The sequence below is a fragment of the Artemia sp. Qi Xiang Cuo genome, chromosome 20 (assembly GCF_049724085.1).
Source record: "Artemia sp. Qi Xiang Cuo chromosome 20, ASM4972408v1, whole genome shotgun sequence".
Classification (NCBI taxonomy): domain Eukaryota; kingdom Metazoa; phylum Arthropoda; class Branchiopoda; order Anostraca; family Artemiidae; genus Artemia; species Artemia sp. Qi Xiang Cuo.
Genome location: NC_142813.1, coordinates 7,057,357 through 7,084,364, shown reverse-complemented (window position 1 = coordinate 7,084,364; position 27,008 = coordinate 7,057,357). Strand labels below are relative to the sequence as shown.

At 32.3% G+C, this 27,008-nt stretch overlaps 1 protein-coding gene across 1 annotated transcript in view; it reads right to left on the bottom strand.

Annotated features, from left to right (window-relative positions):
- Positions 1-22,770, bottom strand: part of LOC148939823 (uncharacterized) — a 111,859-nt gene extending 89,089 nt beyond the window's left edge. The window contains exons 1-3 of the mRNA XM_089106278.1: positions 22,666-22,770; positions 10,688-11,408; positions 5,927-6,073 (exon numbers count right to left, since the gene is read on the bottom strand). Of these exons, the coding sequence (XP_088962404.1) occupies positions 5,927-6,073; positions 10,688-11,398 (858 nt within the window). The 5' untranslated portion in view covers positions 11,399-11,408; positions 22,666-22,770. The remainder of the gene's footprint in view (positions 1-5,926; positions 6,074-10,687; positions 11,409-22,665) is intronic.
- Between the last annotated feature and the right edge of the window lie 4,238 nt (positions 22,771-27,008).

The following is a 27,008-nucleotide window of genomic DNA, read 5'->3' as shown; positions in this document are numbered from 1 at the left end:
GTAGCTATAACGTTAATATATCCAAAGTTGCCAAGACTTTCAGGAATGAATAACAGTAAATATTAAACTATAAATTTATATTCCTTGGTTATTATGAGGATTTCCTATCTTTTTTATAAACCCAAAGCTGCCATGACTTTAATAAATCCTATGTTGCCAAGACTTTCAGGAATGAACATCACAAAATATTAAGCTGTCAATTTATATTTTTTGGTTATTATGAGGATTTTCTTTCTTTTTTATAAATCCAAAGTTGCCATAACATAAATAAATCCTATGTTGCCAAGACTTTCAGGAATGAATACCACAAAATATTAATGTTTAATTTATATTTATTGGTTAGTAGGAGGATTTTCTTTTATTTTTATAAGCCCGAAGTAGCTACAACGTTAATATATCCAAAGTTGCCAAGACTTTCAGGAATGAATATCAGAAAATATTAAACTATAAATTCATATTCCTTGGTTATTATGATGATTTCCTATCTTTTTTATAAACCCATAGCTGCCATAACTTTAATAAGTCCTATGTTGCCAAGACTTTCAGGAATGAACATCACAAAATATTAAGCTGTCAATTTATATTTTTTGGTTATTATGAGGATTTTCTCTCTTTTTTATAAACCCAAAGCTGCCATAACTTTAATAAATCCTATGTTGCCAAGACTTTCAGGAATGAACATCACAAAATATTAAGCTGTAAATTTATATTTTTTGGTTATTATGAGGATTTCCTATCTTTTTTATAAACCCAAAGCTGCCTTAACTTTAATAAATCCTATGTTGCCAAGACTTTCAGGAATGAACATCACAAAATATTAAACTGTCAATTTATATTTATTGGTTAGTAGGAGGATTTTCTTTTATTTTTATAAGCCCGAAGTAGCTATAATGTTATTATATCAAAAGTTGCCAAACACTTTAAGGAATGAACATCAGTAAATATTAAACTATAAATTTATATTTCCTTGGTTATTATGATGATTTCCTATCTTTTTTATAAACCCAAAGCTGCCATAACTTTAATGAATCCTATGTTGCCAAGACTTTCAGGAATGAACATCACAAAATATTAAGCTGCCAATTTATATTTTTTGGTTATTATGAGGATTTCCTATCTTTTTTATAAACCCAAAGCTGCCATAACTTTAATAAATCCTATGTTGCCAAGACTTTCAGGAATGAACATCACAAAATATTAATCTGTCAATTTATATTTTTTGGTTATTATGAGTATTTTCTTTCTTTTTTATAAACCCAAAGCTGCCATAACTTTAATAAATCCTATGTTGCCAAGACTTTCAGGAATGAACATCACAAAATATTAAACTGTCAATTTATATTTATTGGTTAGTAGGAGGATTTTCTTTTATTTTTATGAGCCCGAAGTAGCTATAACGTTAATTTATCCAAAGTTGCGAAGACTTTCAGGAATGAATATCAGTAAATATTAAACTATAAATTTATATTCCTTGGTTATTATGATGATTTACTATCTTTTTTATAAACCCAAAGCTGCCATGACTTTAATAAATCCTATGTTGCCAAGACTTTCAGGAATGAACATCACAAAAAATTAAGCTGTCAATTTATATTTTTTGGTTATTATGAGGATTTTCTTTCTTTTTTGTAAACCCAAAGCTGCCATAACTTTAATAAATCCTATGTTGCCAAGACTTTCAGGAATGAACATCACAAAATATTAAGCTGTCAATTTATATTTATTGGTTAGTAGGAGGATTTTCTTTTATTTTTATGAGCCCGAAGTAGCTATAACGTTAATTTATCCAAAGTTGCCAAGACTTTCAGGAATGAATATCAGTAAATATTAAACTATAAATTTATATTCCTTGGTTATTATGATGATTTCCTATCTTTTTTATAAACCCAAAGCTGCCATGACTTTAATAAATCCTATGTTGCCAAGACTTTCAGGAATGAACATCACAAAATATTAAGCTGTCAATTTATATTTTTTGGTTATTATGATGATTTTCTTTCTTTTTTATAAACCCAAAGCTGCCATAACTTTAATAAATCCTATGTTGCCAAGACTTTCAGGAATGAACATCACAAAATATTAAACTGTAAATTTATATTTATTGGTTAGTAGGAGGATTTTCTTTTATTTTTATGAGCCCGAAGTAGCTATAACGTTAATTTATCCAAAGTTGCCAAGACTTTCAGGAATGAATAACAGTAAATATTAACCTATAAATTTATATTCCTTGGTTATTATGATGATTTCCTATCTTTTTTATAAACCCAAAGCTGCCATGACTTTAATAAATCCTATGTTGCCAAGACTTTCAGGAATGAACATCACAAAATATTAAGCTGTCAATTTATATTTTTTGGTTATTATGAGGATTTTCTTTCTTTTTTATAAAGCCAAAACTGCCATAACTTTAATAAATCCTATGTTGTCAAGACTTTCAGGAATGAACATCACAAAATATTAAGCTGTCAATTTATATTTTTTGGTTATTATGATGATTTCCTATCTTTTTTATAAACCCAAAGCTGCCATAACTTTAATAAATCCTATGTTGCCAAGACTTTCAGGAAGAAACATCACAAAATATTAAGCTGTCAATTTATATTTTTTGGTTATTATGAGGATTTTCTTTCTTTTTTGTAAACCCAAATCTGCCATAACTTTAATAAATCCTATGTTGCCAAGACTTTCAGGAATGAACATCACAAAATATTAAGCTGTCAATTTATATTTTTTGGTTATTATGAGGATTTTCTTTCTTTTTTGTAAACCCAAAGCTTCCATAACTTTAATAAATCCTATGTTGCCAAGACTTTCAGGAATGAACATCACAAAATATTAAGCTGTCAATTTATATTTTTTGATTATTATGATGATTTTCTTTCTTTTTTATAAACCCAAAGCTGCCATGACTTTAATAAATCCAATGTTGCCAAGACTTTCAGGAATGAACATCACAAAATATTAAGCCGTCAATTTATATCTTTGGTTATTATGTGGAGTCTCTTTCTTTTTTTTAAACCCAAAGCTGCCAAAACTTTAATAAATCCAATGTTGCCAAGACTTTCAGGAATGAACATCACAAAATATTAAGCTGCCAATTTATATTTTTTGGTTATTATGATGATTTATCTTTCTTTTTTATAAACCCAAAGCTGCCATAACTTTAATAAATCCTATGTTGCCAAGACTTTCAGGAATGAACATCACAAAATATTAAACTGTCAATTTATATTTATTGGTTAGTAAGAGGATTTTCTTTTATTTTTATAAGCCCGAAGTAGATATAACGTTAATATATCCAAAGTTGCCAAGACTTTCAGGAATGAATATCAGTAAATATTAAACTATAAATTTATATTCCTTGGTTATTATGATGATTTCCTATCTTTTTTATAAACCCAAAGCTGCCATAACTTTAATAAATCCTATGTTGCCAAGACTTTCAGGAATGAACATCACAAAATATTAAGCTGTCAATTTATATTTTTTGATTATTATGAGGATTTTCTTTCTTTTTTATAAACCCAAAGCTGCCATAACTTTAATAAATCCTATGTTGCCAAGACTTTCAGGAATGAACATCACAAAATATTAAGCTGTCAATTTATATTTTTTGGTTATTATGAGGATTTTCTTTCTTTTTTATAAACCCAAAGCTGCCATAACTTTAATAAATCCTATGTTGCCAAGACTTTCAGGAATGAACATCACAAAATATTAAGCTGTCAATTTATATTTTTTGGTTATTATGAGGATTTTCTTTCTTTTTTATAAACCCAAAGCTGCCATAACTTTAATAAATCCTATGTTGCCAAGACTTTCAGGAATGAACATCACAAAATATTAAACTGTCAATTTATATTTATTGGTTAATAAGAGGAATTTTCTTTTATTTTTATAAGCCCGAAGTAGATATAACGTTAATATATCCAAAGTTGCCAAGACTTTCAGGAATGAATATCAGTAAATATTAAACTATAAATTTATATTCCTTGGTTATTATGATGATTTCCTATCTTTTTTATAAACACAAAGCTGCCATAACTTTAATAAATCCTATGTTGCCAAGACTTTCAGGAATGAACATCACAAAATATTAAACTGTCAATTTATATTTTTTGGTTATTATGAGGATTTTCTTTCTTTTTTATAAACCCAAAGCTGCCATAACTTTAATATATCCTATGTTGCCAAGACTTTCAGGAATGAACATCACAAAATATTAAGCTGTCAATTTATATTTTTTGGCTATTATGAGGATTTTCTTTCTTTTTTATAAACCCAAAGCTGCCATAACTTTAATAAATCCTATGTTGCCAAGACTTTCAGGAATGAACATCACAAAATATTAAGCTGTCAATTTATATTTTTTGGTTATTATGAGGATTTTCTTTCTTTTTTATAAACCCAAAGCTGCCATAACTTTAATAAATCCTATGTTGCCAAGACTTTCAGGAATGAACATCACAAAATATTAAACTGTCAATTTATATTTATTGGTTAGTAGGAGGATTTTCTTTTATTTTTATAAGCCCGAAGTAGATATAACGTTAATATATCCAAAGTTGCCAAGACTTTCAGGAATGAATATCAGTAAATATTAAACTATAAATTTATATTCCTTGGTTATTATGATGATTTCCTATCTTTTTTATAAACCCAAAGCTGCCATAACTTTAATAAATCCTATGTTGCCAAGACTTTCAGGAATGAACATCACAAAATACTAAGCTGTCAATTTATATTTTTTGGTTATTATGAGGATTTTCGTTCTTTTTTGTAAACCCAAAGCTGCCATAACTTTAATAAATCCTATGTTGCCAAGACTTTCAGGAATGAACATCACAAAATATTAAACTGTCAATTTATATTTATTGGTTAGTAGGAGGATTTTCTTTTATTTTTATAAGCCCGAAGTAGCTACAACGTTAATATATCCAAAGTTGCCAAGACTTTCAGGAATGAATATCAGTAAATATTAAACTATAAATTTATATTCCTTGGTTATTATGATGATTTCCTATCTTTTTTATAAACCCGAAGTTGCCATAGCGAAGTTGCCTTATTAATAAATAAGGTTAATCAATCCAAAGTTGCCAAGACTTTCAGGAATGAACATCACAAAATATTAAACTGTCAATTTATATTCCTTGGTTATCTTGAAGATTCTCTTTCTTTTCTGTTGATCTTATGACAAACAAAAGACATGGCTCGAAATTATCGTTTTTTCAGTGGACTGCAATGGATGTTCTGGTCTTTAAGACATAGGGGGCGTCAGCCCTACTCCTGTTTGTAACTTATTGATAGTGCTTTTTAAATTTAAATAGTTAAATAATTTAAATAGTTTTTAAATTTAAATAGTTAAATAATTTAAACAATTTTTAAATTTAAATTTAAATAATTTTTAAATTTAAATTTACTTAGATTTAAATAAATCTAAATAAAATTTAATTTTAAATTTAAATAATTTTAATTTAAATGATTATTTTTATTTAAATAATTACAATTATTTAAATAGTTAAATAGTCGTTTTAAATTTAAATAATTATCTGACTTTATTTCTGCTCGTCTTTGGCTTAATGTAGCTCTTAACTTTTCTTTAAAAAACTTCTTATGCGAAAAGCTTTTTCAAATTGATCAACCTTAATAGTCCATTTTTCAATTTTCGGTTACATAAGGATGTGGTTAACTCTTTACTAGTTGCAGCTACTGTTGCAACACTGATTGAAGCTAATGCTACAAGGATGGTCTGTGTTCATGAAACTGCGCAGAATAATAGCTCCAATAGGGATCACCCATATCATTATCTCAGCTGCTAAAATGCTATGAAATTAAAGGCATGGACAATACACTTCTGTTTCAATATAAGGGCTTCAATTTTATCTTGTTTCCCACCCCAATTGAAAGCAGCTATAAAAATACTCACAACATTTTTCTTGGGCATTCCGTTTCCTTTCATCTTATTCTTAATTGCACTAATGTCTTCAAGCTCCTCATTAGATATATTTGGTCTATTTTCCATTTCTTCCTCGGAGCTACCAGATGAAAACACGCCAGGATCAAGAGATTGTTTCTGCAATACCAATGATATGTTCAAACTGTTGCATTTATGGTTATACAAAATGGTGTTAAATCTTAGTTCCTGAGAGCAGCAATGAAGGAATTATTTTAGATGCAGATTAAGAGTAAAGTCAATAAATGCACACATAGAATTAAGTCTGTATCGAAGAAATTAGAGGATTTCTCGAGTCTTGTGCAGTCAAAAAAATATCAGGAATTGGCACATGACAAGTACATTTTCCTGGTCAAACTTTCCTGATATTTTACACTTTAACATACTCTCTACAACATAACCCTGGGGGGAAATCCAAGGGTGGTTGTTAATAGGGGGACCTCTTCTCCATTTCTGAACTATATAGGGAAATTTCGGATGATTGTGCTAAAAGATATTTCAATGAAAAATAGTTTTCATTCTCTGGTTGCTGTTGAACTTACTGATTTTGGGTAGTCTTGAGAAAGTGGAGATGATACCAATGTTGGGTACTATTGAGAAACTTTAGGTGATACCGATTTTTGGTAATATTAAGAAAGTGGAGATGATTTTAGGTAATCTTGAAAAAGTGGAGAAGATACCGATTTTGGGTAATCTTGAGAAAGTGGAGATGATACGAATATTGTGCAATCTTGAGAAAGCGGAGATGATACCGATCTTGGGTACTCTTGAGAAAGTGGAAATGATACCGCTTTCAGGAAATCTTGATTCAGTGGAGATGATACCAACTTAGAAAAAATTAAATAGAGTAATAGATTTCGACCACTACCAAATTTTTACATTTTTCTACAGCAACCAAATCTGAGACTTAATAGTCAAATAAACAATACAGTATCGATGCAGTCTTGAGGACCTTGAATGTTTTCTTGCCATTATATGAGTAACCAGGTGTCACCAACTTCCAAGTGAGTGGTGGTATGAACTTTTATGCTTGAACCTGACAATATGCTTGTTCCAGTAGTCAGTAAGACAAGAAGTTCTAAACATCTAAAAATAGATATAATCCTAATATAAAAAAAATCTAATTACATCTTAAAAATACCTGCTTTTTTGCCAACAATGATTTTTGGACAAAGGCAACAAAATGGCTAAGGTTCAATCTTTACTTCTAAAGGAAATCAATGCAACTTCAACAGCTTGGTTCATTCCTCAAGGATTTATCTACTGAAAAACAGATCACTTTTTTTTGGTCATCATGGATGTAAGATTTTTATCAGAGGAAAGCTGACAAGATTTGGATATAAAGTATTGGTCTCAGTATTTTCCTGTAGCTATATTTTCAATACTGAGAATATTTAGAGGTTAAGTGAACAGGGCAGATAAAGTGAACCCTTGGGAACAAAAATTATGACCAATCTTCTAAACATAGACCCAAACCCTGTCCTAGCACACCCTTTACTTTGACAATTACTTCAGCATCTATGACTTTCTAGTAACACTTCGCACTGGTGGATACTGATCTAAAAGTCTTGTAATCAGAAGAGGACAAATCGTTTCAGACAAAACAGAGGGGTGACTATGACTTCAAATCAGATAATAGAAGTTGATAGTACTTATTGATGATACTATCGATGATAGCACTTGTGATGAAGTGGCAAGATGCTTATGCTGTCTCCGTTGCTACATATCACAATAGTATTCACCTCGTGAAACACTACAGTTCAGCCGAAAAAAGGAAGCAACAATCAAGCAGCCACAGGTTGCTTATTTATAGTTGCTTATTAACTAATAATAAGCAACTATAGAGCGGAATGGGAGGCATTAACCTCCTAGATAATGCACTGTCAAACTACCAGCCAATAGTTACAAGCAAGAAATGTTTCTGGATCATTTGGCAAAATTTACTTGGTACATTTGCTGTAGCAGGGTGGAGAATATACAGACAATTTTAAATAAACAACACTGAAGAAAAGATCCAACAACAAGATTTCCTTGGGAAAATATTCATTGGATTAGTGAAAAACAAAACTTATTGTGTCCTAGGGTACAATTAAAGGGTTTCTAAAAAAGGTGGCAACTCATGTCCTTGAGATTGCCCTGAAACAATAGAGATGCAAGGTTTGTATGAAGAGCAATAGATTTGAGTGCCAAGACTGATGTATGCAGCTTCATATACAAATCTGCTTTGAGGATTTTCACTCCAAAATACTTGCATAAAGAGCACCAGATGTGAGTCCCATGACTATTGTCTTCAGCTTTATTTACAAATCTGCCTTGAGAAGTTTCACTCTAAAATACTTTTTTGTGTCTTTAGAGTGTTATATATTGGTTTTTAGTACTGAATATATTTGTAGGCTAATGCTAAATGTTTCCACTTGGGAACATCCTATCATCTATATCTACGATGTTCAAGAAGAAAGTATATCCCTAATGCAGGCACTATTAAGTAAAGAAACTTTATCAATCTATGGTTACCTCCCAGGAATCAGCATTAATGGGTTAAAAGCATGAAGTAATCTGATAAAAATCCAAAATATACACTAATTGTTGAATGATAAAAAATCACACAAAACATAAAATAGCATAAGTAAAGCAATTTAAAATGCTTTAGATCATTAGATAGGCCTAATTAGTAAAATTAGCATTATAAAAAGAACACATCAAAAAGAATTCTCTTCTTCATTTGTATCTTGAAAAACATTACAGTGACAGTGGGGACTTTCTGGTATTTCTCTCTTGAAATACAATTGCTTATTATGTGTTTTTTGGGGAAAGGGGGGGTCAGTTCCTGGTTCTGGGAATTAGCTAAATCCATTCAGGCCAAGCTGATATAACAAGCCTCCATATGTCATGTAGGCTGATTGAACCTGCTGTTTTTTTTGTTTTTTTTAATAAGCACAAGACATTTATACTTTCAAAGTAATATTGTGAACTATCTTTCTAATTTCTTTGATGCTATGTTCCCTCAGTTAGGCCAAGGCAAACTTGACATGTATATATCTAGCTGAACCTCTTGCATTTTTGTTTAACCATTGTTTATTGAGTGGTAAATGCCCCTTAGCATGGAAAAAGCAGTTGAAAAGACACTCCATCAAGGAGGATCTAAGTCCCAATTTGCAAATTATCATCCAATTTCAAACACCCCAATTTTTTCAAGAGATCTTGAAAAGATTATTGTATATCGGATACAGGACTACTTCAAGCAAAATAAATTATGGCATCTATAACAACATGGATGAAAAAACAGGTCATGCAATAAGCAGTTGTTAGAAGTTGTAAAAGATCCAAGATATGGCTGATTTTTGTTTCAGGTTTGATTGCTTGTTTATTGACTTCAGTAAAGTGTTTGACAAAGTTTCAGTTAGTTTGTTGCTTGAAAAATGTGAAAAGTATGAGCTAGGTAGTAGAAATTTAGCGTGGATTACAGATTACTTATCAGGCCGTTACCAGCAAGTTATAGTCAGTAGTGCACTTTCAAATGGCAGTCCGATTTTGAGTGGTGTGTCACAAGGCAGGTGTTTGGGCAAAGTGTTATTTTGTTTGTTTGTCAATGATTTGCTTGAAGTATTTCGTCACTCCACTGTCAAACTGTTTGTGGACGATGTAAAACTGTATAAAAGTGTTACTTCCCCGGTAGATGTCACCCTTATTCAAGAGGATATGAATGCCCTAAATGATTGGTGTAAATTGAACTCCATGTTTGTAAACCATCAAAAATGTTTTGCACTTCATTACTTTTCGAAAAGTTCGACTTACCATTATTATTATCATTATCATTATCATTATTTTCTTCATGTTACACATGTTTCATCTGCAGATTCAGTAAGGGATCTAGGTATTCACTTTGATAACTAGTTCAAGTTTCACAGGCATGTGTCAACAATTTCGCAAATTGCTAATTACAGTCTGCTTCAAATTAAGAGAAGTTTCAGGAAATATAACTTTCACATTTTTATGACACAATACAAGACAGTACTAAACCCAGTGGTAGAATATTGTTCCTCTGCGTGGTATCTGACATGGAAATGTGACTCGCAGCAAATTGAAAAGGTTCAACTTCGGGCGTCAAAGTTTGAGCCATTTACCACATTGGCATTGACTGCAATGTTTGGGACTTCCTTTTCTGGAGTTTCCACGGGACAGGATTGACCTGATCCATACGTTCTGTATTACGAAAGGTGTCGATAATGTGGACTTAATCAGTACTGAGCCACTTGACAAAACTTGTATAAACTGTATCAGCTGTGAGTGCACAAGAAAATAGGTCAATGTAGCTTTATTAATCGAGCAACAAAACTTTGGAATAACCTGTTACCTGATACCGTAGTTTCTGCACAAACAGTGCAAACATTTAAGAGTGCTCTCAATGAAACTGAGTTCTACAGAAAACAGTTTCTGTAATATAGTTTTTTTTACTGATGAATATTTTTTGTTTTGTGTTTTGCAGTGTTGCTGTTTGAGCTGTCATTTCTTGTGTTTGTATTGCGACAAGCCTATGGCTTTCTCCTTTATTGAATAAAATAAATAAATAAATATCCCCAGCAACAATCTAGCATCACCTATGTAAACAGTCCTTTTAATAAAACTTAGACAAACAAATATAATTCACTATGCATCTAAATTTTCACAGAAGGCTTTATTGGAATGTGCTTAATAAATCTAATTTCAAAATAATTAACAAAATATTTAACTTACCCAAGTTGGGACATCAGATCTGTTCATATCCTTGGGATTTGGACTGTCTGCTTTTTTTGCTTGTTTTCTAACCTTCTTACTATATTTTTTATTCTTTGCAAAACTGACATCCAGTCTGTGTGCAGAATCAGAACTATCACTTTTCATTGATTTTTTTAAGTTGACTCCACAATCATCTCCAGACTCACTACTTTCATATTGAAGTATTCTACTTTTTCTTTGTTTAGACTCACTTTGAGCATTAAAATATAATCCACCTTCATTATCTGCTTTATCTCTTTTTTTATGAAAAATAAGGGTTTCATCCTCACTTTCTAAATCACTCAATATAACTTTATTCTGTGATGTCAAAATGTTTTCAGTCCTAATTCCTTGAAAATGATTTATATCACTTAGATGATCTTCTTTGCTCTTTGATTCTGAGATAACATCTTCATTTTCAGAGTCACTTAGTATAATTCTCCTGTTGGCTTTTTTCTTTGGCATAAACATTTCAGATTCATCATTCACAGAGCTACTTTTAAGGACACTTATATTAGCATCTTTCTCATTTCTAGACTGCAATTCACGATTGTCATTTTCATTGTCATTGTCATTTAAAACAGTTGTAGTACTAATTTCACTGTCAAATTGGATAGGCATTCTATTAAATAAACCATTGTGTGTCATATTACTTTCACCAATATTTTGAATCTCAATATGACTTGCCATTACGGAACACCTGTAATTCACAAAACAAGTAAAAAAGAAAAAAAATTTATGCTCATTCCACCAGATAGGAGGGGAAAACCAGGTATTTGCTTCCCTGTTGGAGGGCCAAACATATACAGCAAGTACAGATATTATAAAGGGGCCCCAGTGGCACCAAGCACCTTTTTGGGTTTTTCATTGAAAAATTTTCCTTTTAGGAAAATTCGTTGATAAAATCCCCCTGTAAATTAAAAAAAAAATAGTTTCACCCCTCCTTCTAACATTTTATAAATTAGCATAACTGGCTGGATAAAATAAATCACATAAATGAGAGTAAATAAATGGAGGAACGCATGTGCCTTCCCAAGGAAATTTGGAGAAATATAATTAAAAAAATATTCCTTTTGATGTACACACCTCACTCCTCTATGAAAAATGCATCTATTTTTTTGGTTGTAGCTAAGTAAAAATGGGGTGGTCTTGCACATTCTTAATACATTTTATTGGACTGCAAATTTTAAGGGCTGAACTTGGCCCAGCCCAGCCCTTTACTTTTTGTATTGTGAAATGCAAATACAGAAAAGATGGTACAATGGTAACTTCAAAAACAAAAACCTATGAGAAGTCTTTATTTCTAAGCATACTGTACTAAGTATTATTCAACATATCGTGACTACCAATACTTTAAACTTCAAAAGAGAGCATCTGTAAAGAGGGCAGACAAGAGAGGGGTGGACCAAGCATTGCCCCTTACCTCTTGGATGACCAAAAATATGTAAGAAGTCTAAATGTTTTATTATTAAAACGAGAATAATTTTCTGGTGCACATTTAAACTTTATAGAGGCTACTGTTAGATAATATAGTAATTATTTGAAAAAGTTTATCACTAGCTCAAAAGAGCCAATTCAATACTTTAGTCTCAAAATCAAACAAAATGGAAACAATGGAGAATAACAAACAAACCCTAGACTAACTGAAAAAGAAATTTATCATATATACAGAGCTGTTCCTGTGATTGATCGATCTAAGAGAAAAATTAATTACTGTGCCCCCTCCCAAATCAAAGATAAGAAAAAAAATCCAAATTAAAGTGAAAAATTTGATCAACATGGACAACCCCTAGCTATGCCCCCTCTCCAGCCACACGACACCAGGTAGCTGCCCCAGTTCATCCCCCTTCAAAAAGCTCTACATTCGTAAAATGATAAGCATAAAAATCTAACAAATTGTGTAAAATATAGACTAGGCTTTCAAAAATCAGGTCCAAAATTAGATATTTCCTGAAACCATACTGGTGAAGCATGACAAAACAAGAAAATGCAGAAAAAGTAGTTGACTCCTAACCAGTGAAAAAGGTAATAATATAGAACTGCCACTCTTCTGAAGGAAACATCCTAAAAAATATAGTAGCCTACCAATAAATTCCCTTTTGCATTCACTTCCCTGAAAATCCATGCCCCCTTCAAATGATCCCTTAATAATTTATTTTTCTTTTTTTATTTATTTTATTATAATAATTTATTATAATATTATAATAATTTATTTTACCATTATAAATTATTAATAATTTATTTTATTATTTCAATCTACTCATGTGTCACACACTCTAAGGTTAAACTAGGTTTTTCTATAAGCTGGAATCTATCTTTGTCTGCGATTGAGTGAAATATTTACCATATCATTTGAAACAATTTTAGGAAGTGGATAACAATGGAATTAAACATGGTAATCTGATTAATAGAAACATGCTGCATACTATAAAGTTGAATTCAATAGTTTGTGTTTTTTGTATTTTTTTTGGGGGGGGGGGCTTTATCTGGATCATCAAGGCAGGGAGGAGGGGCTGCATTGTTTGAAAAGCAACCATGATATTTAGCAGGAGATAGAAACAAGAAATCTAATGGTACTATCTTTATTTTATTAACATTTTTTTCCAGAAGAGTAGGCCTAGTAATTGTAGACTACTGCCATGAAAAAAGGAAAAAATACAAATATTTTGCTTGTCCTTAAAGTTAATGCAGGTTAGATCCTAACCTATCCTACTACAGGAAAGAAGTAGAGATAGTAGCTTGAAAAAACCTTCCAAAGTTAAAAATTATCTTCAAAGCTAAACCTAATTTATCTCTTTTTACCAATAAGTACCACTCCAAAATGTGTCATAGAAACAATCTGTTGGGCTAAACCTACAAAGGGCTAAACCTACTACAGTCAAATGGGCCAAACCTACAGGCTTTCTACTATGAGCTGTCAAATTCTACTGGTCTAACCCTCTTCTCCCCACTTTATAGACATTGCAATATATGAGATGAAACAATTGACCATTGGCTACATGGGCACCAGCAGGGGGGGGGGCATGCCCCCCGGGAAATTTGAGACTATAAAGTAATTATAAGGAAACCAAAGGAAAGAGAGCAGAATAGGTAAAAACCATGGAAGAAATGAATGCTGCTCCATTGTTGGCTGCCTGCCAATGGATTTTGACCCTTAATAAGGAAAATATAAGTTCTAATTTGTGACTGAGTGACCCCTTTCGAGTTTTCCACAAACATTATTTCTATATGATTTGGCTGGAGCAAAAAAAAGATATAGAAGCCTAACTATTGATGACATTATATCAAAAATCAGCCTTTTGTGATGATCCTAGACATAAATTTGTTTAGTACATAAGAAAGTTCATATAATTATAAAAAAAAAACACAAGGAAAGCAAATTAAAAAGGGGCAATTTTGTAAAAACATGCTATCAACTTTTGTTTGCATTGCAGGGGTACCCATGAGCTGATATATGAAGCCACTATAATCATAATAAGAAATGTTTCCCTTAAATATAATGCTGGGAATTGCTGTATTTTTCCCTTTAACGGATACGTTTTTTATTTTTTATTATCATTTTGTTTTCCAGGAGTGATTATATTTATCTAGTTGCCACTTCGAAAATTTTTATTTGATTTTCTTAATCTTAGTTTTAATGTTTTACTTTGAACATATTACTTTGATAATGCATTACTTTGTAAAAAAAAAAAAATACTGAGTCCAAAGGTATTAAATATTTTGGTGTTTGATAATCAAGTTCAAAACTGTCAATTTTGTTAAAAAATATACACCCAATGCTTTGGTATTGCTCAACAGAACTGAATAATGGGAGTTCATATCTTAGTTTTTGTAAGTAGGCTATTGTTTTGTGTATTTTCTGTAATTACTTACTTTTTTCATTTTTATAAAGTTTCACTTTAATTGACATACTTTTTCCATTGCCTTTAGAAAATGTTTGTCTCTAAGCTTCATTAAATAACAAAAAAAAACATGTTTTTTCAAGCAAAAGTCAGGAGCAACATAAAAACTTAAAACGAACAGAAATTATTATTTATATGAGGAAGGTTGCCCCATCCTTAACATCTCACTCTCCAAACTACAGTTTTTCAGTATGTTAAAAAAAGTTACTTATTGTTCTAATTAAACGACCCTTGTCTTCCAGAAGTCGTTTTTAATGAATTTGGACAAAATTTAAACTTTAGTGCAAAGAGCAAGGTGCTGAGGAGGGGGCAACCCCCCCTCATTTACGTAATAATTTCTGTTCATTTTAAGTTTTAATGTTGCTCCTTTCAGTTGAAAAAAAACTTGTTTTTTTTATATTTAATTTCTGTTCATTTTTTAAATAACACCAGGAAATCTGGCTCCACCTTCACGGAAAAATCCCCTCCCCACGGAAATATCTTCTGGAAAATTCAATCCTGGTGAAAATTTACCCCAGACAATTACCCTTAACATCTTCACATGTAAAATTGAATTGGTGAAGAGAAAGCAAGACATATAATGAAATTTCATATAGGAATTCTGGCAAATTCACCCAGTGTAATGTTTCCCTTGAAGAGGTCAACCACCTGGAAGCCTCCCTCTCCATGGAAAATTCTCCCCATGCATAGTCCTCCCATCAAAAAATTTGTCCTTCCCTCCCCACCCAAAAAAATAAATGTGTACTTCCCAATAACAAATACTATAAATAAACGATGGGCAAATTTTATAACTTAAAATCTTTCCCCAGGGGGAGTAGGGGGTCACTTTATACACAGAGACATAGTTATTGGGCCTTTTAACTATGCTGAGCAAAATAGATATATCAAAATTGTCATCAGATGATTTTTGGGAAAAACGTTGTATGGGAGGAGCCTATTAGCCCTCCATTTCTTTGTTACTTAAAAAGGGCACTAGAACTTTTCCTTTCAGTTAAAATAAGCCCTCTCCATCTGTTCTAGGCCCACTGGGTCAATACAATCACCCATGGGAAAAAAATAAAAATAAACACACATCTGTGATCTTTCTGAGTCCATATTTTTGCAGATATGAGCTTGAAACCTCTACAGCAGGGTTCTTTGATGCTCTGAATATGATGGTGGGATTTTCATTAAAATTCTATGACTTCTAGGGGGTCTTTCCCCCTTTTTTCGAAAATCAGACAAGTTTTCTCAGGCTTGTAGCTTTTGATCGGTAAAACGAAACTTAATGAAACTTATTTATTTGGATATCAGCACAATAAGCCCATTCTTTTGATATATCAATTAGTATTAAAATTCTGTTTTTTAGGATTTAGGTTACTATTAAGCTGGGTTACTCCTTACTTACAGTTTGTTACCACAAACTGTTGGATTACCCATCAAAATCGAAACAGAGATCATTGAAATATTGATTTTTTCTTCTGCATTACAAAAAGTATTGTCTTCATAAAACTTTACAGTTTCATAAAATTTAATTACCCAAATAGAGAAGGTTTTTCAACTAAAGTAAGGAGCAATTTAAAACTTCAAACAAATTGAGATTACTCTATATATAAGGGGGACTGCCCTCTTCTCAACACCTTGCTTATTAAATAAAAGCTCTTTAGTGCTTTGAAAAATCTTTTTTTTTCCAATTGCAAATTTTCTTAAAATATTTCAACAAAAGCCAAACTTCACAGTAAAGAGCTAAGGAGAAGACAAGTCCTTTCATATAAAGAATAACCTGTTCAAATCTGTTCCTTGCTTTCATTTCAAAAGCTCTTTTTTTATTTAGTTTCTGATTGTTTTCCACATCATACCCAGGCCTAACCAAGATATAATTTGAGGTACTGGTCCCAAATGTAGCCTAATTTCATTACAAATAAAGCTAATAAACTTGGTTGAATCCAGTACTGCCACTGTGTGGCATTACTTATTTTTGGAAGTCTAAAATATAGTTATTGATACCTTTAAATAAATTAGCTTCTCAGAATTTTAATTTGATGGCAAATTTGTCCTCTTTGGGCTAAAGTCATAGTATGGTGCCCTAAAATGGTAAAAAAAAGACTTTCCCCTGGCCCTATCTGAATGGTCACTTTAAAAAGCTTTAAAATTACATTTGAATGAGCTTCCTCCAAATTATCTTGGACCTTTGGTTTGATACAATCACCCCAGGGGGAAAAAACTAAACATGCATCAAGGATGTTTCTTCTGAAAAAAAAGAAGCAAAATTCCATATTTTGAAGATTGGAGCTTGAAACCTCTACAATAAGGTTATCTCACATGATGTATATAATAAAGGGATTTTCAATAAGATTGCTTTCTTTTTATGAGATATTTCTCCTTTTTAAAAAATCAGGCAAATTTTTGGTTTAGGGTGGGTAACAGTAAACTGAAAGCATTTTAGGTAAATATTTACCAAATCATATTACTGACTTATGAATCAAGTGAATGTACCATTCGATGCCTTTTTTTATGCTCTTTCTAAATATAATAATCATTTTTGTCGGAAGTAGATTTTACCCCCCCCCCTATATATACTAGTTCATGGTCTATTTTTACAGATTAGGGGGGTGGGGGTAAAGTCTAAACTGAAATCCTATTTACCTCAGAAATAAAATTTGCCCCCCCCCCCTAATGTGCAAATATATAATCTGAATTGGTATATATAGGGGTGGGGGTAAAATTCATTTCTGACAAAAATGATTCTTATATTTGAAAAGAGCATCTAGTGCAAAAAAAGGAATCGAGTGGTATATCCACTGTATTCATAAGTCAATAATATGATTTGGTAAATATTTACCAAATTTTATATATTTAGAATCAGCATAACAAGCCAATACTCTTGATGTAGTAATTGTCAAGAAGAATATTGATGTAGTAATTGTCAAGAATAATATGATTTGGTAAATATTTACCAAATTTTATATATTTAGAATCAGCATAAAAAGCCAATACTCTTGATGTAGTAATTGTCAAGAATAATATGATTTGGTAAATATTTACCAAATTTTATATATTTAGAATCAGCATAAAAAGCCAATACTCTTGATGTAGTAATTGTCAAGAAGAATCCATTTTTAGTTTTGGTGAATATTGGCCAAGTCACTTTTTACTTCTAATTTTTTATCACAAACAATTTGATAAGATTACCTTGTGATTTTTTTTTTTTTTAACCAGTTCATTTTTCTTTAGTTGAAAAGGACAATAAAAATAAAAAGAGATAGGCTCAATTTGACAGCTGGAAAGTAAGTTTTAAATTTGTTTTTGTTTTACCATGTTATTTTTTTTAATGTCTGAATATAGGGTGAGCAATGTTTGACAATTAAAGTCATTGATTCTTTATACTCTAAGCAACAAATATTGTCATTTACTCTCATAAAGAAAGTACTATAAAGTCAAACAAAAGACAATATTGTGTCTTCTTTAAACATGGAGAATGAGATATAGTCATCTGTATGACTTTTAAAAAAAACAAATTATTATGGAGAAGTATGAATAAAGTTATACAGAAGACTTTTGGGTTTTCTTATTTCATATATGATCCACTAAAATGTCATAGCTTACAGAAGAAATTATATTAGCCTACCCTACTGATACATAGCGCAAACAACTGGCTTTTTATAGCCTAGGCCTACAGGATTTCATATATAGAGCAGCCTAAATAAAGTCATACAGATGACTTTTTATACCTCATACTGTTACAGAGCAAACTTGAATAATGTAATACAGATGACTTTTTATACCTCCTGTTATTATAGAGCAAACAAAAATGAAGTCTTACAGGTGACTTTTTATACCTCATACTATTTTAGAGCAAACATAAATAAAGTCTTACAGATGACTTTTTATACTTCATACTATGACAGAGCAAAATCAAATAAAGTCATACAGATTACTTTTTATACCTCCTGTAATTATAAAGCAGACAAAAATAAAGTCTTATAGATGACTTTTTATACCTCATACTATTATAGAGCAAACAAAAATAAAGTCTTACAAGACTTTTTATACCTCATACTATTATAGAGCAAACATAAATAAAGTCACACAGATAACTTTTTATACCTCATACTATCATAAAGCAAACTTAAATAAAGTCATACAGATTACTTTTTATACCTCATACTATTACAGAGCAAATTCAAATAAAGTCATACAGATTACTTTTTATATCTCCTACTATTATAGAGCAAACAAAAATTAAAGTCTTACAAATGACTTTTTATGCCTCATACTATTATAGAGCAAACATAAAAAAAAGTCTTACAGATGAATTTTTATAGGACATCCACCACATGGCTAATATGAGAGTAAAGTTCATTTGTGATGCAAATGGATGTTATATTTAGATTGAGGATGCAATTCTTGGTATATATTTACACATTAGGGGGGTGCGGGTATATATTCTGTGAATATATAGGCTCTAAGAAATTCAGGAATTTCTTAGAAAAACTGGAAAAACAAGCAAAGAAGTGGAGATAAAGGCTCTCCCCCAGCAAAATAAGTCAACTAGGATTATTTTACATAATATAGAGTAAGAATTGTTTTCTTAATATGTTTCCTTTTGTCCAGCTGGACTCCTAGGCTTAAAATACTGGTTGGGTAATCTAAAGATTTGTATATATATATATATATATACACTGTCAAATTAGCCATCTGGTGGTATTGCCTTTTTATACCTCATAATAATATAGAGCAAAAATGAATAAATTCTTACATATGATTTTTTGTTGTTTTCTCTATGTATCAGGGGGGTAATATAATTTCTTCTGTATGACATTTTAGTGGATCATATATGAAATAAGAAAACCAAAAAGTCTTCTGTATAACTTTATTTGTACTTCTCCACAATAATTTACGATAAATAAAAGTTCAAATAGGGATAAAATCCTTTTAATAGACAGTGATAGAAATTTACAAAAATACCAGATATTTTGGTCACATATACAGTGACCGTCATCAGTAGTAAAAGTTTTACTTTTACTACTGTCATCAGTTTTACTACTGATTATTTGAAAAAAACTACGTTTTCTAAAGAGTTAAAGAGGCTGAGTCACAAGTTCGAACCTCAAAACGTACAGGGATTAGGAGGCACAGTTGGGGGGCTGCCGCCCCCAAACCCCCGCTTTCGCAGCCTTTAAATATAAAAAAAAAATTTCTTTAAACTGAAAGTAAGGAGCGACATTAAAACTTAAAACGAACAGAAATTATTCCGTATATGAAAGAGGCTGTGCCCTCCTCAACGCCTCGCTCTTTACGCTAAAGTTTTTATTGTTTAAAAAAAGAGTTGTGAGAAAGTCAAACTTTAGCGTAAAGAGCGAGGCGTTGAGGAGGGCACAGCCTCTTTCATATACGGAATAATTTCTGTTCGTTTTAAGTTTTAATGTTGCTCCTTACTTTCAGTTTAAAGAAATTTTTTTTATATTTAAAGGCTGCGAAAGCGGGAGTTTGAGGGCGGCAGCCTCAACTGTGCCTCTAATCCCTGTACGTTTTAAGGTTCGACCTTGTAACTCAGCCTCTTTAACTCTTTAGAAAACGTAGTTTTTTTCAAATAATTTCTGCACGTTTTTGTACAGTTTATTACTTATTATTGCTTGACTAACTGTTAGCTGATCGTGTCAGGAGTTAAAGTTGGGGGGCTTCCGCCCCCAAACCCCCGCTCTTGAACATTCTTGTGTTAAGGCTTTTAATTCCTGAATACTCAAATCACGTCGTACAGGGTGCCTCCTAATCCCTGTACGTTTTAAGGTTCGAACTTGTGACTCAGCCTCTTTAACAGCCCCCCAACTGTGCCTCCTAATCCCTGTACGTTTTAAGGGTCGACCTTGTAACTCAGCCTCTTTAACTCTTTAGAAAACGTAATTTTTTTCAAATAATTTAAAAAAGAAACTGAGTTTCTTTTCAAAGTATATAAAAAAGTTGCTCTGATGGTGAATCGAACCCGAGTTTTCCGCGTGAAAGTCTGAAGTCTCAGCCGCTGGACTATACAAACACAATAGTAATTGTTGTTTAGCAAATAGAAGGTATTTTCGACGCAAGCAAATTCCCAAAAATCTTGATATGTGGTTTTTGGAAAACAGGGAAGGAGTGATCAGATTGAGCTGAAATTTCGACGATAAGCTCCCAGGCCCAAGGAAAGCTTATCCTCTAAATTTCAGCCCGATCAGACACCGTTCAAGGGGGGGTTGTGGAGGGAACAAATAACATTGGCTAATATAGGACAACGAGGTTTTTCGTAAATGTAAATTCGGGGGATAATTTTTTCGGTCTGAAAATATCAAAAGGCCCTAACAAGTCAAATTCTGCTTCGAATGAGTCCTCATTCAACCGGATCCGTTGCCAACTGTGGCCTGTAGGCGTGGCTAACAAAAAAAAAAAGAGATGAACTTTAAGTGGCTATATTTGGTTTTTTGAAAAAAGGGAAGGAGTGATTGGTTTGATCTGAAAATTTGAGGATAAGTTCCTGGTCCCTAGGAAAGCTTAACCTCTAAATTTCAGCCCAATCGGACAACGTTAAAGGGGAGCTGTGGTTAGAGGGTCCAAACTTCCGGCCCAGTTTACCCCATGAAGATAAAGTCGGAGGAGGATGAAATTTTGCAAGTTTCTTAGTTTGAGCTTGGGCTACAAAATGCAATTACCGCCGTCTCTCTGCGACCTCTAGGACCTGAAATCGCTTAACATTGTGGTGGGTCGCCTCTTTATAGAGGCACAAGTGTGCCTCCTTGATGATGGTCACTGTATATGTGACCAAAATATCTGGTATTTTTGTGAATTTCTATCACTGTTATCATCATCACTGTCTATTAAAAGGATTTTATCCCTATTTGAACTTTTATTTATCATCATGGAAAGGCAGCTTGGTCTCCAAAATTATCTACTACAATAATTTGATGTTTAAAGAGTCATACAGAAGACTTCATATCATTCTCCATCTTTTCTCTAGAAATAGAAATATATAATTACAAACATACAAGGTATAAAAAGTCATTTGTATGACTTTATTCATGTTTGCTCCATAAAAGTATGAAGTTTAAAAAGTTATCTGTAGGACTTTGTTCATGTTTGCCATATAATAGTACAAGGTATAAAATTTCAACTGCATTACTTTATTCATGTTTGCTCAATAAAAGAATGAGGCATAAAGTAATCTGTATGACTTTTTATCATTCTACATAACAGGAAAAAGCATGATATTGTCTTCTGTTTGACTTTATACTGCATTCTATATAAGAGTAAATGACAATATTCTATTACTCAGATATAAAAAGTTTCTATATTGTCATATGTAGGTAACCCCTGAATATATAAGGGATATAAGTTCAAGGGGGAGAGTTGTCCTGTACTGAAAATACATAGCTTATCTTGATCATCTATTTTCTGAAATAAAAAGAGATTGGCTACTGTACGAATACAATTAGAACCAACCCATTTCAAGACTAGACCTAACAGCTAGCAATTGCCCACAATAGTTCTAGGCTAACACCCTCATATAAAAGTCAGAAGGAAAAGGGCTTAATAGTTTTGACTGAAAAGCCTAGGCTATTTGATACCTAACAGAAGATTCCCAAGAGATCCTTTGTGCTCTGGATGCATTCTTGAATTTCATTCATCAAACTCAACTAGGCATATTTTCCAAGATAGAGAAACCCCTTTAGCCCTGTTAAAATTTTACCTTTGAAAATACAGTTCTAGCCTAACCTAGTTTTATAGTTGAATTTTAAACCATATTAATGGTTTTACAAATTGGGTTTGAGCAAAAGTACAGGAGACTCAAAACCCTTTTCCCCTGCTTCATTTGAGCAGAAGATCTATTTTGCTAGGTTTTACTTGTATAGCCTAACACAATCATTCATATAGGTCATCAAAGGTCAGTGCACTTTGAATACTTAAAATATCCTCCAGGGTCTTCATAAAGGATATGGATGCACACCTGAAAGTTTCTTTCACCTAACTCAACTAGACTAGGCCTAACCTACTTTCTAATAACAAAAAGCCCCTAAAACAGGATCATTACTAGTAATTAAAGCCATTTACTTTTTTAAATCCTATCTATAAGGCCTAAGCTCTCAAATCTTGCACTTTTCATGAGTCTATTGAAAAAAACACCAAGCTAAAAACTCATTTATCCGCCAAGTTTAAATTTTACGGTTGGTTATGACAGGGTTGCCAATCAGCAGGTTTTTCGGTGCCACTCTCGGTGACAAAATAGTGTCAATTTCGTATAAAAACTGTCATTATCCAAAAATTTGCCACTATCGATGCTTCGCATCGCTCGCACTGGTACCAACAACCTTTTCAAATTTAAAATATTGGCCAACCCGCTTAGGATCACCTCCTAATGCGCAAATACATATCAAAAATTACATATTTCCCATCTATTCTGTCACTTATTTTTGAGGCTATAAAACTAGTTTTCTCAGATCCAATCTAAACGTGATTCTTGAGGGTTTTATTTAATTAAATAAATTCAATTAATTTATTTAATTATTATGTCTATATATTTATTTATTTGTTATTCTTTTTATAATATGACCTATAAAATATTTTATAATTATGACCTATATTTATGACTTTTGTATTTTCTGACGGTTACCTGTTGTTTTGTTACAGTGCTGTTTATGTGTTGTTATTGTATTATTCTGTTATTATGTTTTTTTTTACTAACAAATGCGAATTCGGCCCACTAGGGCTTGTGATAGTCTTTTTGCCAATAAATATCTCTCTTATCTATATTAACAACTACCGAGGTAAGTCTGTGGTTTGTCTTAGACACCATTATCAGTTGACACTTATTCAGTTGCAACTACCTATTTTAACCTTACATTTTCAGCTAGTGTAGGTTATTGTCTGCTTTTTGAGGGCACTTTTTTAAATGTTTAGGTAATCTTTAGTACTGAGGCTCAGAATTCGACTGCCTAATTATACCGAAAAGCTTCATTCAGATTTATTAGGGGTTTTACTCTTTTCTTCATCTCTGGTACTTGCTGGTTCTATCAGCTTCGAATTTAATGTATTGTTATTGCTGTTTATTCTTTGTCAAATTTATTAATTATAGCAAAAACTTTTAGTGAAACTTTTGTATGTTGTCAGACGCTAGATGATGTCGATTTTTTACACTTTTAATGCTTCTAAGGCTCAGGGTGTTTTTTCACAGTTAAAAAAAGTCTGGAAAAATAGGAAGATAAGTCTGTAAACCAAGATTAGAATATTAGAAGCTACAGTGATGACAGTGGTCAAATATGGCTCTGAAGCTTGGGCGCTCCAAAAAGCGGTTGAAGATTTGCTAGATGTTTTCCAGAGAAATTGCTTAAAAATTGTTTTGGGTACCCGGCTGACTGACCGTATTTCAAATAATAGGCTATACGAAAAATATGATTCAATACCGCTCTTTAGGGCTATAATGAAAGATAGGTTGAGGTGGCTAGGGTCCGTTTTGCGGATGAAGGATGACAGATTGCCGAAGATTGTTCTTTTTGGCCAACCGTCTAGGGCTAAATGGAAAACAGTTCGTCCCTGTCTTGGGGGAGGGAGGACGTCATAAAGAAAGATTTAAAGGAAATGGGAAATTCGTGGGAGGGTGTAAAAAGAGAGGCTTTGAATAGATTGGGGGGGAAGGAGGAGCGTGCGTAGCTGTATTGGCCTCAGGCGGCTTGGAGCTGCGGTGCGTTGTTAGTAGTAGTAGTAGTAGTTTGATGCTAGATGACGATTTTGTATTTTTGACACTAGATGACGTTGAGTTATATTAAGCAGTTTTTGTTCGAAAACCTTGCCATTGGCCGTAGTAAAAAATAAGATTTTTGTGTTGTCTTTTTGTTTTAATTATATATCACTATAAGCATGATGAATACATTTGGTAGTATTTCTAAAATTGTAAGGTTGTTTGGAAATAACGATATGCTATAATAGCTTTACTCAGTAAATAGAAGGCGTACATTTTCAGCTTTGGTGTGTTGAAACTGAATAGGCTCTGAAAACAATCCGTCAATCAAACAAAAACTTGTTTCTAGAAAGCAATATACATATACAATGTATATGAAGTCAAAACTCAAGGAAAAGAGAGAAAATGAATTGAAGACCTTGAACCTTACCTATAGGGATCAATGAACACCGTATATTAGAAAACAATGGGTCACCTACTTTCAGAAATCCCGTGCCCACCATTTGGTTAAGCATGGTGGAACTGTGCCATGCGTGGTCCATTGTTTTTTTTTTACTATAAATAAGGAGTTCCTCGACCCAATAATAACCAAAATTAGAAAAATGGAATTTTGATAGCAATTGATATATCCAAAGAATTGGCTTTTTGTACTGATTCTAAGTATATTAAATTCATTGAGTTTGATATTACCCATCTAAATTTAAGGAGCTGAGAATATTCTCCAATTTTAGCAAAAAAGAGGAAACCCTCCCAAAAAAGTCAAGCATTCTTCATGAAACTCGTACGATCAGATTTAGCATATCAGATACTCTGCTGAAGAGGTTTCAAGTTTCTCTGTACAACAATGTGGATTTTTTCCTTTTCCCGAAATTATGTCACGCAGAATGTTTGTTTTTATTTATTTACAAAGGTCGTCGTATCTAACCGATGGTCCTAGAATATTAGGAATTTATTTATTCAAACAAAAATGAAAAGTTCCCGTTCCGTTTAAGTCACCAAAGGTATTAAGGGTAACTAGACCCTCTCCTACCCTACATCTTTTCCCCCAGAAATCTGATCAAAATTTGAAATAGCCATTTGGTTCAACATAATTGAAAAGTCCAATAACTGCCTTTGGGAATTATATAATTTTCTCCTTCCCCCAGGACACAGGAGAAGAGATATAACTGATGCAGTTTTCCCGTTGTTTGCATATTGTAATTGGCTATTGAGCAATGTAAGTACATTTTTCGGGGAAAGGGGTGGGGGTGGGGGGAATTCTGCAGGGAAACACTTTCACCAGGAAAATTCTCCATGGAAAATTTTAAACTCAGGAATTCTCTAGAGGAAACTCTTCACTATACGAGTTTTCCGAAAATCATACTAAAAGATATTTGTTTCGCTTTGGCTGCTCATTTTTTCATTTTTGCTGGGAGTTATTTGCCTAGGGGCTTTCTCGTGGTAGAAATTTTCTATTGGGGTAGAGGAATTTTTTGGCATAATTTGATAAACAGTCAGAATTTTTTTTCAAGTGAAAGTGAGTAGAAATCTTACGAGAGAATTGCCTGGGTGGTATTTGCTGTAGAGGGAAATTCTCTGAGGAGCAAAAAGAGTTTTCACGGCAAAAATTTGAAAAATCAGGAATTTAATTTCCGAACAGATTTAAAACAAAACCAACCAGAAATTACACCACGCACCAGAGAAAATAGTTAGAGGCTGCCAACTGTCAATTTCTTGCTCTTTACGCTGAAGTTTTTCAAGTGTTTTAAAAAGCTCAAACTTTAGCGTAAAGAGTAAGGAGCTTAGGAGGGGCAGCCCCTCCTTGTGTAGGAAATAGTTTATTTTCGTTTTAATGTCGCTCTTTACTTTGAGTTGATTTTTTATCCAATACTGCGTTGTTAAGAACTCTTTGTATTTGTGAACGGAGGCACTCTAATTTCTTGTCGAAAAGTTGGGACTGGGATCACTTTTACTACTATGGTCCTTGCATTCGCCCTAAAATGTGTTGCTACCGCTGAATTTGATCTAAAAGTCCCGTACTATTTGAGATCAAATAAAAGGCGGTAAAACTATGTTTTGTCATAAAAATATCTCAAGCGTTTGAGGTATTGTATGAATGGCTTGCAAAAAAAACGAAAATACAATTACTACTAGCAACTCACTGCACCATCATGCCGCCTGAGGTCAAAACTGCTATATTTTATCAAGAAAATATCTGAAAATGTTTAAATATCGTATGAGTGACTTGCAAAAGCAAGAAAATACCATTACTACTCAAGCTTGATAGCTAGCATTATAAGAAAATTTTGCTTAGAATGGAACTCTTATTGGAGAATTTTATATGCAACATTCAAAAGCCTATTATCTCCTAATACTACTATGACTACTAACAGCTGACAGTACCATCAAGCCATTTGAGGTCGACACAGCTACGCTTTATCATGAAAATATATAAAAAGTTTAAGGTATTGTATGAATAGCTTGCAAAAAAAAAAAAAATTTAAATTCAGCTACTATTTGCAAGTCACTGCACCTAAGCTGGGGTTTTCATATACTCCTATATTTTATTTTTTGATGTCATGGATATATCTACAGTAAATTTCTCAGCATTTATGTAGACAATCCTTGACTGAATGACTTCATAGTGGATAATATCCTTTCCTACCTGTATAGTATTGGTTTCAATGCTCTAAGAATAAAATGTTTTAATAATGTTTGTAAATTTGTTTATTAATAAAAA